Source organism: Solanum tuberosum, unplaced genomic scaffold (assembly GCF_000226075.1).
Source record: "Solanum tuberosum cultivar DM 1-3 516 R44 unplaced genomic scaffold, SolTub_3.0 scf00144, whole genome shotgun sequence".
NCBI classification, from domain to species: domain Eukaryota; kingdom Viridiplantae; phylum Streptophyta; class Magnoliopsida; order Solanales; family Solanaceae; genus Solanum; species Solanum tuberosum.
Genome location: NW_006239074.1, coordinates 132,743 through 146,247, shown reverse-complemented (window position 1 = coordinate 146,247; position 13,505 = coordinate 132,743). Strand labels below are relative to the sequence as shown.

The 13,505-nt window shown below is 34.3% G+C and overlaps 2 protein-coding genes across 2 annotated transcripts; both read right to left on the bottom strand.

Moving 5' to 3' along the window:
- Nucleotides 1-2,968: 2,968 nt before the first annotated feature.
- Nucleotides 2,969-3,884, bottom strand: LOC102595240 (uncharacterized). Its single transcript, XM_006352787.2, has one exon. The coding sequence runs from the start codon at nucleotides 3,681-3,683 to the stop codon at nucleotides 3,312-3,314; it is 372 nt and encodes a 123-aa protein (XP_006352849.1). The 5' UTR covers nucleotides 3,684-3,884; the 3' UTR covers nucleotides 2,969-3,311.
- A 2,938-nt stretch (nucleotides 3,885-6,822) lies between these two features.
- LOC102594904 (AT-hook motif nuclear-localized protein 10) lies at nucleotides 6,823-13,499 on the bottom strand. Its single transcript, XM_015311100.1, is given in 6 exon segments — nucleotides 6,823-7,220; nucleotides 7,222-7,451; nucleotides 7,535-7,693; nucleotides 9,449-9,580; nucleotides 12,541-12,593; nucleotides 12,705-13,499. Coding segments are annotated over 6 exon segments (1,278 nt in total). The 5' UTR covers nucleotides 13,354-13,499; the 3' UTR covers nucleotides 6,823-7,165.
- Nucleotides 13,500-13,505: the final 6 nt, after the last annotated feature.

Here is a 13,505-nt window from a genome sequence, read left to right as displayed (position 1 = left end):
TGCTAGTTGCTAGAATTAAATAAGTGATGGTGCCCCTACCTTAACTAACAAATTGGTTCTTCATATATAAAAAATTATATTTTATACAAATTAATTAAACATTAATCTTGCTTCTTCTTTTTTTTCGGTGTTTGTTGTGGTGGATATAGAGGTTGGGTTGATCATTTATTGTGACCGTTAAAACATCTAGAAATATTTTTAAATGTGAATTTGATTATTATTATTATGAAAATCTATCAATTTTAAATTTTGAATCTATCTCTCTGAATACGTTATCTAAACCGTATGTTCACTTCACCATAACCATTACCATTAGACCGGCATATGCTCATTCTACTCCTTTTATATATGTACTATAATAATCACTATTTATTAAAGTGAATGATTAAATTATAACTAAAAATCTATTTCCTGTAAAAGAAGATCTACGAATTTTACTTTACTTTATTCTCTCTATTTAAAATTGTACGTACGATACGAAGTGAAGACATTGATTTAAAGGAAAATGGCCAGATCCTTAATGCACTTAATTAATTAAATAAATTCCCTAAACATCAGAGGTAAGATTCCTTAAAGCAAAATATACTTTTAGTTTTAAATAACTTCTTTAGTCGTGCTTATAATGTTCAGATTCTTGGTGGGATCATTGTTTTTAGAAATTGAAAAGTCCATGTTATTTTATGAGGCAGATAATTGCATAGAAAGTTATGGCTGCTTTATTTTAGGCTTTAATTGAGTTTAGATTTTATAATGTTATCTTTTAAAATGAAATATACATAATTCTAAGTATACTATATATCTAGATGCACAATATACATATTTATCATGAGTTCATCTTGGACTTCAATAGTTTTAGCTCCGATTATGTATGTGTTTAAAAAAATCACCAAAAGTACAGATGAATTGCGATAGAAATTGAATATCAAAATTTCTGATACTACACAAAATTATTTATTTATTTCACTAAAAGCTTGATCTAATACCTTAATCAATCTATTAGCATCTTGGACTATATTTGGAGAAGAGGTATACTATGGGGAAGTTAACTTAACATGAGTTGTTAAACACATATATCATAAATTACCAAGTTTTTATTGTTTAAGCTAACCAACCAAAATTAAATTAAACTATAGTTGAATTAATTATTAGACTTGAACACATGAGGCAATTATTGTATGTTAATTATCTCTCATTGATTAAAAGGAGGACATTTCACAAATAGCCACTAAAAATAACTCAATTATGCTTCACAACTATAGTTTGCTAATTACGATTCGTAGCTACATGTTAGAGTGAGGAGAGAGGCGAACGAGAGAGGGCGAAGAGTGGAGAGAGGTGAATTGTATTTGTATATCTGTCAGATAATTGTATATCTATAATTGGTATACAAATGTATTTGTATATCTGACGAGCGAAATGGGGAGAGGGAGGAGAAACACGAGCGAGATTGAGGCTGGAGGAGAGAGGCAAGCGAGAGAGGGTAGAGAGTGTAGACAGGTGAATTGTATTTGTATATCTGTATGTGTATAATTTGTATTTATATATGTATAAGAGAGGAGAAAGGCGGGATAGAGGAAGAGAGGAGAGAGGCCCACATAATTATAGCTAAAAAGAGGTTGTGAGTGGTAATTAATTCAAGTATATATTATAAGAACCACATATTATAAGTACTAAATAACATCATATCCCTTCTAGTTTTCTATTTACCAAAAATCCCTTAAAAATAGATGTTTGCGGGATACATAGCGTTGTGCACGGGATACATTAGGTTTGATACATTCCACATAGCGGTATACATAGCATTGTGCACGGGATACATAGGTAAATAATGGATTTTTTGAAAATTTTGAAATAAGTAGGGATAAATGGATATTAAGGTAAGTAAATGAGTGTAGTTAAGTAATTTGTCCTTAATTCAAACTATATTAGCTAATTAATTAGTATATATTTGCTTATCCACGTAATTTCCCCTAAAAGCATACTACTACTGAACAAAAGTAGCCCAATCAAATTAGAGTTTGGATCATCATAAGAAATGGGCTTGATTATTGGGGATTCGAATATGGATCTGTACATTAGTAGCCCAACAGATATAACTGCTTCTTACACCGGCTGACCCCATAAATTCATTCCACAAAAATAAGTAACCTTTTGATCGAAAAAATTAAACGAATTATCCTTAAAATGAGTTGGTCTTTGTCCTTCAGTAATTATACTTATGCAGTGTGAGTTGGCTGAAATGAACTAAGGTAATAAATGAGAGGATCAATAACCAATCCAAATTTGAGAGAGTTGAATTAGATTTTCATTGGCTAATTTTATTACCTCTACAATAAATACATACAAATTATGTCGCGTAAATTCGAATGAATCATACAATAATTGTTATAAATAAAAATAGAAGTCGGCAAGTAGAAGAAAGGATAGCAAGGAAAAACCTCATTTGGAAAATTAGTCGTTGACTGCCTCTATTATTAATGCCTAACGTGCTTACAAACTTTTGACTACGTAGTTGAACGGCTTTCTTGAATTGTTTATAAGGAATTGAACAAATTGAGGCATCACTAGTCAAATAAAAATGTAAAAGTTTAATAATTAGCTAATAAGTAAATAATGAGTACACAACATAGACAATGTAATTTCACATATTGCATCGAATTAACTTAATGGTCAATTAATTAAATGTAATATAACTTTTTTTATGGTAAGTAACTAAGTATAGATTAGTAACGCCTACATTACACATGGTCATTAATGGAATTATGTATTCAGGTTTCATGTTTAAATTTTAATAGAGTAAAAAAGATTAGGTGATTTTTTTTCTATCTGTCAAAATATTGATCGACAAAGTTACTCGATATCTAGTGTGAAATAACAAGTTCTTTGTGGGCTAATAAATTAATTGAGATGCACACAAGAAATAAATAATCATCAAACTTGCATAAATATACAACCAGATCGAAGAATGTGATACCCAAAAAACACCATTATATTAGATGGAAATTACATACAAGAGAAATTAAAGTATACTAACTATTAATTAATTGCTAAAAATTGGTATACATTCTTTTTTGCCAAGTATATCAATTATTTCTACATATCCATATAGTATCTTTTTTCCTTTAAAACTTTTTTTGTACAACCCCATAATATAAAAAGTGTTAATTAAGACCAAAAAAGCTCCTACCACAAAGGGTAAAAGGAAGAAATTAAAAAAAGACTCTTATATATATATATATATATATATATTACCTCTTTAATTTGTTACCTTCATAATGATTAATAAGTAATCAATTATCTCTTCTTTTCAACTATATATCTTGAGCATAGAAATCAATGATCTCCTTGAGATTTAGTTGAAACAAAGAAGAGCAATCATTTTGCATCAACCACAACATGTGTTCAAATAATATAGCATCAACATCCACATAAATCACTTTTTTCCCTCTATTTTTTTTTACTTTTCCTCTATCTTCTTTTCTCACCATTTCAATCAAACTTCTAAATGGACTTTCTTCCAACACAAATGACTCCACCAAGAATTCCCTTTTTTCCTTTCCCACCAGCACAGTTACCGGATAACTTGAATCATCATAACCATCTTCCACTAGTGGCCTATACCCTAATAATCGGCCCGAGCATCGCCTTGTCAAGATTGCTACCGGCAAAACTATGCAATCCATGAATTGTAACACACAAAAAACAATATGTTGCTAGAAAATGGCCACTTATATATGTATTTTGTATGAGATAATTTTACCTTTTTTTGGAGGGTATTTTGGGAATAAAATGAAAGAAAGGGAAGAAGAGTTCTTGATGAGAGTAGCAAAGATTGAATTGGCCAGCCAACGGCTAGTGTAGATATGCAAATGAAAACAAAGAATATATAGACATTTTTTAATTTATGTATACGATATAGTTTGGTGTAATTTTCAATGGTTGTTTTCGTCGAAAGAGAGCCGTTTGAGTGAGAAGAAAAATTTCCTTAATTTTACTTTATGATGAGTGGTAGGAATATGAAAGGTGACAGATAGACAGACAAATTGGTAGGTCCAATGAAACTTGTGAAATAATATGGTGACAATTCTACTACTACTTTTTTTTGCCCTTGTGACTTAGTCCCCATCTTTTCTTTTTATTATTTTGAAATTCGATAGTCGGAATTTACTAATCTAATTAATTTTGATTTATTCTTTGATAAAATCATTAAGGAAAATTATTTATGTTCTTAAGGATTGATTTTGTCACCTCAGATTAAAGGGGAGGAATCTCAATTATAACCACCTCGCTGTAAGGGTGGCTAAATTGGTGTAGCAGGTGGTATCTCATAAGGGATGTCATTGATTGATTCTCCTTGAGTCTTTGTCAATAACGTTCCTCGGTCGAGTTCATTATCACAACAAACTTGCTAAGTGTGGTTTACATCTTCTATATAATTTGACAAGTTATTGCATATGAACGAGTTCACCTAATACACATTTAAAGGGTAGCGATTATGCATTTTCCTAGAAATTCCAAAAAAAAATAAGAAAAATCTTCATTGTAACATCATATCTCTTGGTCATGGTCCCTATCTTACACTATTTTGTGTGTAATTATCGGTACGTGGTATCTGTTTACTCGATCAATTAAAATTCGTATCATGTAAAATCTTATAAAGGAAAATACTCTTTATTAAAAATTTTCTTATTTCTAAAATTTTAATTTGAGATTTCTCATTAATGACGGAAATTTCCAACCATTCAGTAAGCCTTATTGGTGGATCCACATTAACTTGAAATATCACTATTATCTTACATTAAAACACGTGTATATGGGGTATAAGAGCCAGTTGGAATTGGAAATACAGAGTTCACATCAATTATTTCAAAGCGCGTTTAACAAACAAAGCCGACTTCCATGTTGAATGGATGGGGCACCAACAAAATTATAAAATAAAAATAAAAATAAAATAATTTGTAAAAGAGGAAAGTAAGATTATTCTACAAAATTCATATATATAAAGTCCAACATGAAAAAAATTAGAATTAAAAAAAAAATGTTGGATAAATCTTATGTTTCCAGATTTTATTTTATGGTAGGAATAAATATTATGATGTAAAAATAGATTATAATTTATCTGAGTGTGTCAAATATATTCTCTTTATTTTTATAAGATAAGAGTAAAGTTATGTACACCACTTTCTCTAAATATAACTTGTAAAATTATACTGGGGATATATTATTATTGTAAACATGGATTATAATATGCAACTAATTATAAAGGAAACATTTTTATCTTATAAAACATTATGTGGGAAATATGTCATTTTCCAAAGAAATGGTAAAAAGTACTCCTTTAGAAATTTTGGACTTAAATTATAAGAAGTCTAATTATTGCTTAGAAGAAACGCGAGTTGCATTCCGTATCAAAAAAAAGAAGGAGAAAAACTATATATTATAACAAAATAGTGGATAAGCTTAATTTCATGGGTCAAGTTTATTTGAATTCCACATATTTTCCTTCTACTCCAACTTAATTTCAGCCAACTAACATGCCAAATAGGTCGGTCAAATCCTAACTAAACATTACCAGATTTAGGTAGAGTAAATAAAGCATTACTACTAGTTCGTTTGATCGGTGGGATAAGGAAATAATCCCGACATAAAATGTGGAGTTATTGTATAAGACATTTGGTAATAGATATTAATTAGTCATGGGATTTGATCAAATATTTTATTATTTTATTTTTAATATCATTGCTAATTCTCAATATTTTCTTCCCAAGATAGAGCTCCGAATTCTCTCTCGATTACGTTTTCAATGTCCATTCTTCTCATTGTACAATTTATTGTATAATTTTTGTAAATAACTTTAAGGACATATTAATAGAAAATTTTCTTATCAATACGTTTTAGTCGAAATAGCGAACTATTTAAAGTTTAATATTTTCAATCATAATCCAAACAGGCTCTAAGTTATGTTGTAACAACTAATGTAATTTGAACTTAGTAGCATATTATGAAACTTAACAGGCAGACAAATCTAGAGATAGTAAAGTCATGTGTAATTAGCTTTTTAAAAAGTCGATGAATTATGTAAAACACTAGGGATATTTCTAGGAAGGGAGTCATAAATCGATAGAGTTTAACTATAGGTATAATACAGAAATATGTCATTTAACTTGGTTTTAGTTGGCGTTTATGCTCTACAATTTTAGATGTGCACAAGTACACTTTCATTCTACATGACAATTTTGTGTCCTACGTGTGTTATGTCATGTAAGACTCATGTGTCTTTTATACAAATTCAAATGTCTACTTGTGCACGCCCAAAGATGAAGGACATAAATGTTAGCTAAAGCTAAATTCAATGACACATTTATGTATTCCTATGTCTTAAGGTGTGTTGGGTCTTTGATAGAACCAAAGATAAAGAGGGTGTAGGCCATTGGGTGGGTGGACTGCAAACCCCACGACCACAACACGTCTACAGCTTTCATGGCTTTGGTAAAGAACTGCTTAGCGTGTGCTTTCTCGAGTGTTACTTAGAATAAAGATAGTTAGACTCTAACTTAAAAGACGTTGTAGTGTCATAAAATAAAAAGACATTTTGATCTTTAACCTAATAATTGACTCTCAATCTGGTTAGACGAAAGGTAAAAAGCACAAAATCTTTCTTCATGATTCATCAATAAAGACAAGGAAGCACGTTGTAAAGATGGAATCATCAGCATTTTCACACTAAACGTGAGTTCAAGTTGATCATAATTGGCAGGCATGTTGATAACTCATCATGATTGTTAAAAGGAAATAATTGATTATTTCTAACCAGAAGGCAAGTGAAGAAAATACTCCATTCATTTAGAAGAATTTCTACCCAATCTAATAATTCCTAAAAGTTAAAAACCTTAACCATCTGGAAGTAAATAATATTCAACCAAACATCACCTAACATATACTACTACTAAAACCATAGTGCCAAAGAAACCATGAAAATGGATTTCTGTAAATCAGCCATATGCCTTTTACCTTAACTACATACTGGAAAGAGGGGAGAAAAAAAATAGGAAAATAAGCTCAAGTTGAGAAATCAAGAAGCGCCTATACTCTGCCTGTTAGCATTGCGAATCAACTGCCAACTCTGTTGCAAGAGGAATGAGGAAGTCAAATACCCTTGGCAACGTCATGTCGACAAAGAAAAAGTGTTTTCACAGCGATTTTGGCCAGCCCATATTTGCATACATTGACATACCATGCATTGGTTGGCCAGCGTTACCATAAGGTCCTGATTCATGTTGGAAAGGACTGTCGCCATTTTCCTCAGATGAGTCACTTGAGGCATCACCTTGAGAAAGGGGGCTCTCCCCTGTGGCGGGAGCACCAAAATTCAACATATTGGATGGTGGTGTCGAAGATGGCACCTTAGACTTTGGCTTTTTCCCTTCAGCAAGGAAGCTACCCACGATTACCTGGTCATGAGTTTAAAACAGTTTAATGACACATCCTGAACTCAAACAAGAGGGGCAAGAGTATAAAGGCAGATAGAGCGCACCTGCACTGGTGTGGCAGCCATAAGCACTCCTGAAACTCCACCACCCATTACTCTACCATCTGCCCCAGCCAGTGACACACTTAGACCACTTGGTCCACTGCTGCCATTATTTTCTGACCGCATGAAGGAACCTGTCAATGAGATGATCTCATATCGACCCTGCATACAAAAGTAGCAGGTTAAATATCATGAGATTACTTACCAAAGAAAAAAATACATACAGCATATGAGATTAGTAGTATACGTAATATATAATTATATGCATTACAAGTGAATCAACCACCTAGCTCATCCATTGCCAACTCAATCAGGTTCACAATACCATGTTCTAGAAACGTTCAATGATGAAATTAAGCTTCCATTTCAGCTCCACAGGATCATGCACAAAAAGAACCAATGCAATTGCTCACATGTGATCAACTGACTAATAGCATGTTTGGTCAAGTTTCTAGGAGACAAAAAACAAAAAGCCAACTCGAAGCACAAAGCATCTTGCATTCAAACTAATGATTCTTTAAGAAATGATCGGCCCCAACTAAACCTTGTTTAAGCAATAAGGAACTTATTACCTATGGTTAGCAAACACAAGTATGCTCTGGTAGAAGAACTTACACAAAAATATCCTGAACCATGTTTTTTGATTATAAAATATTCGAGTTTAGGGCATATGCGCATCATAAACTATAAGTCTCCTCTTTTCAAGGCCAGGTTTTGTAAGCATGCATCAAACTAAGCCAATTGTTTTTTTAACAGTCTAACCAGCTATTAGCTTGGAAAGTGATGTTGCAAGGACTTATAGATGTAGATACCACGTTAAATGCTTTGGTGATTATCTCCACTCGCCCCTTACTAGCATTTTAATTAGTCAGTTTCTCTCCTTGAGACAGGTTTGCCTAAGTTAAGCAAGAGAATTAGAAAGATGCTTTAAGGAAGAGGGATATCAATCTCTGTAGAGAAACGACCTACGAGAGTAGATCCAATTGAAAGACTATCCTTCAGAAGGGAGACCATTATGGCATAGAATGCACCTTTATCTTTCTGTCATTGGCAAGGTTAAAATGCTAGCTCATTTTAGCAACCAAATATTGAGAAGATGGATGTGCGGACATACTAGGAGAGATAAGGTTAGGAATGAAGATATTTGGGGCAAGGTAGGAGTGGCCACTGTGGTGGTTAAGATGCGGGAAATGAGGCTGAGATGGTTCGGACATACCAAGAGAGATAAGATTAGGAATGGAGATATTTGGGACAAGGTAGGAGTGGACCTAGTGGTGGTTAAGAGGGAAATGAGGCTGAGATGTTTCGGACATACCAAGAGATAAGATTAGGAATGAAGATTGAAAATATATGGGACAAGGTAGAGTTGCCCTAATGGTGGTTAACATGCAGGAAATGAGGCTGAGATGGTTCGTACATCTGAACAGAGCTATGTAGATGCCCTGGTGAGGAGGTGTGAGAGGTTGGCCGTAGTGGGTTGAGGAGGTGTAGAGGTAGGTCGAAGAAGCATTGAGGTGAGGTGATCAGGCAAGACATGACATGACACAACTTCAGCTCACCGAGAACATGACCCTTGATAGGAGAGTGTGGAGGTCGAGAATTAGGGTAGAAGCTTAGTACCACGCAACTCTGCTCACAAAGCTTTGGCAGATGGGAAGAAATCACTAGCACCTAGTGGTTTTCTGCCTTGATTTAGATTTGTTGAAAGAGGATTCAATTATACAATCAACTTAGCAGGATTACAGGAAATATTCCAAACTATGCTACATCAAGAGTCTTTTTCCATGTGTACATAAGATGGAAATGCATATTAATTAAACCACTCTCTCATTAAATCCAGTGCACAGACATATTACCGATAACTATATGAATTAAGATAACATTACAGGTAGAGTCTCAAGGAAAATGCATACAAACCTCGTAACTAACAGTGCCACCCCCTATTGCTGGTTGGCGAAGGGTGACGTTACAGATGGCTCCATTTGCAGATAGAATACAAACAGTACGTGGCCCTTGCTGGGAGAAAGCCATTATCTTTGAAGCTATGTCCTGAAGACGGGAAACAGATTCACATCATATCACATAGTCAACTGAAAATTCACAAGACTGGGAATTTAACAGAGGTCAATTTTTAACAAGTACGGATAAAGCTAGAAAAACAAAACATCAAACTGCATCAATGTTCTGCAAAACTGTAAAAAAAAATGATGCAAAATATGCACTCCACCACCAAGCCCCTTTAGTAGATACAAATCCAAGCACCACGGGTAACAAAAATTAAAGATATGTATCAACCACGGGTACACCTTGTCAAAAGATGTGTATAACCTCTACCCAATTATTTTTTGTTTTGCAGCATAAAAAACCAAGGTGCAAGAAATTTTGTACAAATCTTGATAAGGCACATGCAATCTATCTTAAGAAAGCCACTCATTATAAAGTTTGCTCCAATGCTGAAAAGTATATCCATCCAATCAGTTGTCGTTTTAAACTTGTCAAAGACAATGTCAATCACCAATATGATATTGAAATAACACGCTGGAAACCCTAGTTACTTACACAACCAAAACATAAGGTTCTCTACGATATATTATTTACAAAATGAGATAAAATGCAATGTAAGTTGATTAATTCCAAAAAAAAAAAAAGTGGTACGGTTAAGCATAAATAAGGTCTTTATTTCAAAATCCATATTTTAAAAGCGATTAAAACAATCTATAATCGTCCCAGTCACTTCCTCATGCAATATAACACCTATTGTTTTCCTAAAACACCAGTCTTGTCTTCCCATGTCCAGGATATCTCTTAAAGCACTCCCGCATGCTGACCTATTCAATTCCCAATTTAACTATCATGCACAACCCCATGTCAGAAAATTGACAAGGGGGGAATTGTCTGGTGGCGAAGATTCTCCATCTCCAACCATAAGGTTTGGGGGTTCAAGTTACCAAGGGAGCAAAAATGTGCTCCCCTAGGTCTCCAGATATATGGGTTTGGCCATGGAATTTACCATATCGCCCCCCCCCCCACCCCACCCCACCCCCCACAAAACAAAACAAAAAAGGAACTCTTCATAAACATAAAATTTGCATGTTTGTGAACCAGCATGACCTTAAATGTTAAAGGCAATATTCAATGGACTACTTATCTGGTATGTGCAGTTGCTGGAGAAAAAAACAGATTTTCCTCTCAGGCATTGGTGAGATGGAAAGCAGGCATTAGCAGAAAGTGTAGCTTTCATATAAATGTTGTGCAATAATGATAGAATCTATCAGCTATGATAGAAAACAATTACTGTGCCTTAAGGGTGAGTAACCTTCAAGCCATAAGGAACCTACCAATGCCTCACACCCAAGTAAGTTATCAAACAGCGACACTTTCAAGTTTCAAGACACAAGGTACCTACCAATGCCTCACCCTAATGCAACTTGTGATCGGCTATATGAACCATCACCGTCCATGTCCGTCCATTTAAACTCACAGTCCAATATTATATAAAATATCCCTACATTTCAATATGTGACGTAATTTAACTATACAAAAAAGGTTTAAGAATGGAATTAGACTTTTGAAATTGTGGTCTTAAATAAGCCATAACCTTTGTGTACCTACAGAAACTACTCCTTAACAGTAAAATGGAAATTTAAAGTTAAATTGTTTCCTAGTATAGAAATGTGACTCTTTTTGGAGCAAACTAATAAAGAAATAGCGTCACATAAAGTGCAACAGGAGTAATTAAAACAAAAAAAAAAGAACACTTTACCTTGCCTTTTCAAAAGAAAAACACTAGAAGCTCTTTATATTTTATTTTCATTTTCTTTATTAAGGAAGCTCCGTTTTTTTTTTGGGTAAATAAGACAAATTTTATTACCATTGAAGAATTACATAACAAAAAAACGGATTAAGAATACAACTCAATCTTAATCAACAACGTCACACATATCTATTACTCTTCATTCTAGCCTCTTCATACCTATTTAGTAAGGAAGCTCCTTTTATTTTATAATGCATACATGAATCTCTGACAGCCTATAAGAAACCTAGAAAACACACGATCATGAATAAATCTTAATCCCAACTAATTGGTATCACCTGCATATATCATTTTTTCCTTACATTAGATGTAACAATGCAAATATTTAAGTTAATTCATAATACCGGCAAGTTTTCGTATATTATATTTCTACTATCTTATTCATAATCACTAACATATCCATCCATATCATCTCCTTCATGGTTCTTATATTAATTGCTTAAAACAGCCATCTTATAGTGAGCTTATGTGGGCACTTGAGGCGCATGCCTTAGAGTCATTGTGCCTATATGATACCAACGAACAACCAAACGAGGCAAGAACTCAACTTGCTTTACACTTGGCTTCAGGGATAATCACATCTCAAGTACGCCTCTAATGACATTTAGAGCTCCATGGCCAATCCTAAATCTAAAAGCCCCAAGACAAATCCCTCGAAGCCTTTGGATCAATGATATCGCACAGAAGGATCTACTAAACTACTTCTCATGTTACACAGATATGAGTATATGACTACACTCCGTTCTTGACCTCGTGTGTGGCAAAATCCTTGATTTTCTTTTACGAGATCTTTAAATCATAGAAATAGTCCAATCCCCATGTTATTACAAACTCTGACAAGATGGTAGATCATATGAATCTCAAAACACTTGTCAGTCAATCAACATGTATCCGCCAAAGCGACAAAACGAAAAGTAAAGGAGACGGAGCGCCACTTTCCTTTCCGTAAATTCAGGGAATTGGCTATTTCACCTAAAACACATACTTCCGTATCAAGTAAAGCAATTTGAAGCTAAAGTATATAATGCAGAAACATGATCTAAAACATACATATAACAATGTGGAGAGAAGCTTTTGAGCACATTCAGTAGGTTAATGAGCACGTTTTGTAAAACAAAATAACATTTATAGAAAAAGATAATATTAATATATTTTACCAAAAAGAAGATTAACCAAACAACTAAACAAAATTTACCTCCCCAACATTCACTGTGATCACATGAGGTGTAAACCCAACTCCAGCTGCACCTGTCAACCATAAAGAAACAATTACTTACTGCAAGCACTGAATTGTAGGAAAAAAGTTCAAGAAACCCAAAAAGACTTTTTTTTATTTCAAAACTAGTGTAAATCAATTACCTAAAGCATCTAGCTGTTTCTTTCCAGAGCCAGGAGGCCTTCCTCGGGCCTTCTTCGAAGGATTCTCGGAAGAAGGACCCTCCGCATCACCACCACCACCACTTCCAGAATCTGTAGGAGGCACCCCAGATGAAATCGGGGTAACAGGAGTAGGCGAGAGACCCAAAGCAATGTTACCATCAGGAGAATACTTCCTGGGTCGGCCCCTTTTTTTCCTAGCAGGCTCAATGCTGAATCCAGTAGCCCTAGGAGATGACGCATCTGAGTAATCAAGATTATGTTGAGGCGCCGCCACCGCCGCAGAAGCAGTATTAACCACAGAATTAAAAGGAAAACCAGAATTTTGCTGCTGGTTCTGATGCTGCTGGTGCTGAAGCTGTTGCATCATTGCAGAATTGTTGTTGTTATGTGTTGGAACATTGTTAGGTAAACCAAAGGTGTTAGTTTGCTGCTGCTGCTGTTGATGTTGGTGGTGATGTTGCTGCTGTTGAAGTTGTTGGTGATGCTGATGGTGTTGTGGTCTGGCCATCATCATGGGATGATGGCCATGGCCGTGGCCATGTTGTTGTTGGTGATGAAATTGGGGGTGTTGGGGTTGATGATGGTGTTGATTTTGGTGGTGACCCGCTTGGGATTCTTGAGAATCCATGAAAACAGAGAATTATTCTTGAAAAAAAAAGGGTTTTTTTCTAGAATGCTGTTGTGATTTGGTTCTTTACTGTTTCTGTTCACTGAAGTGAGAAAAAGTATAAACTGAGGAAAGAGAAGAAGCCGAGGTGAGGTGGGGGTGGGGGGGTTTAG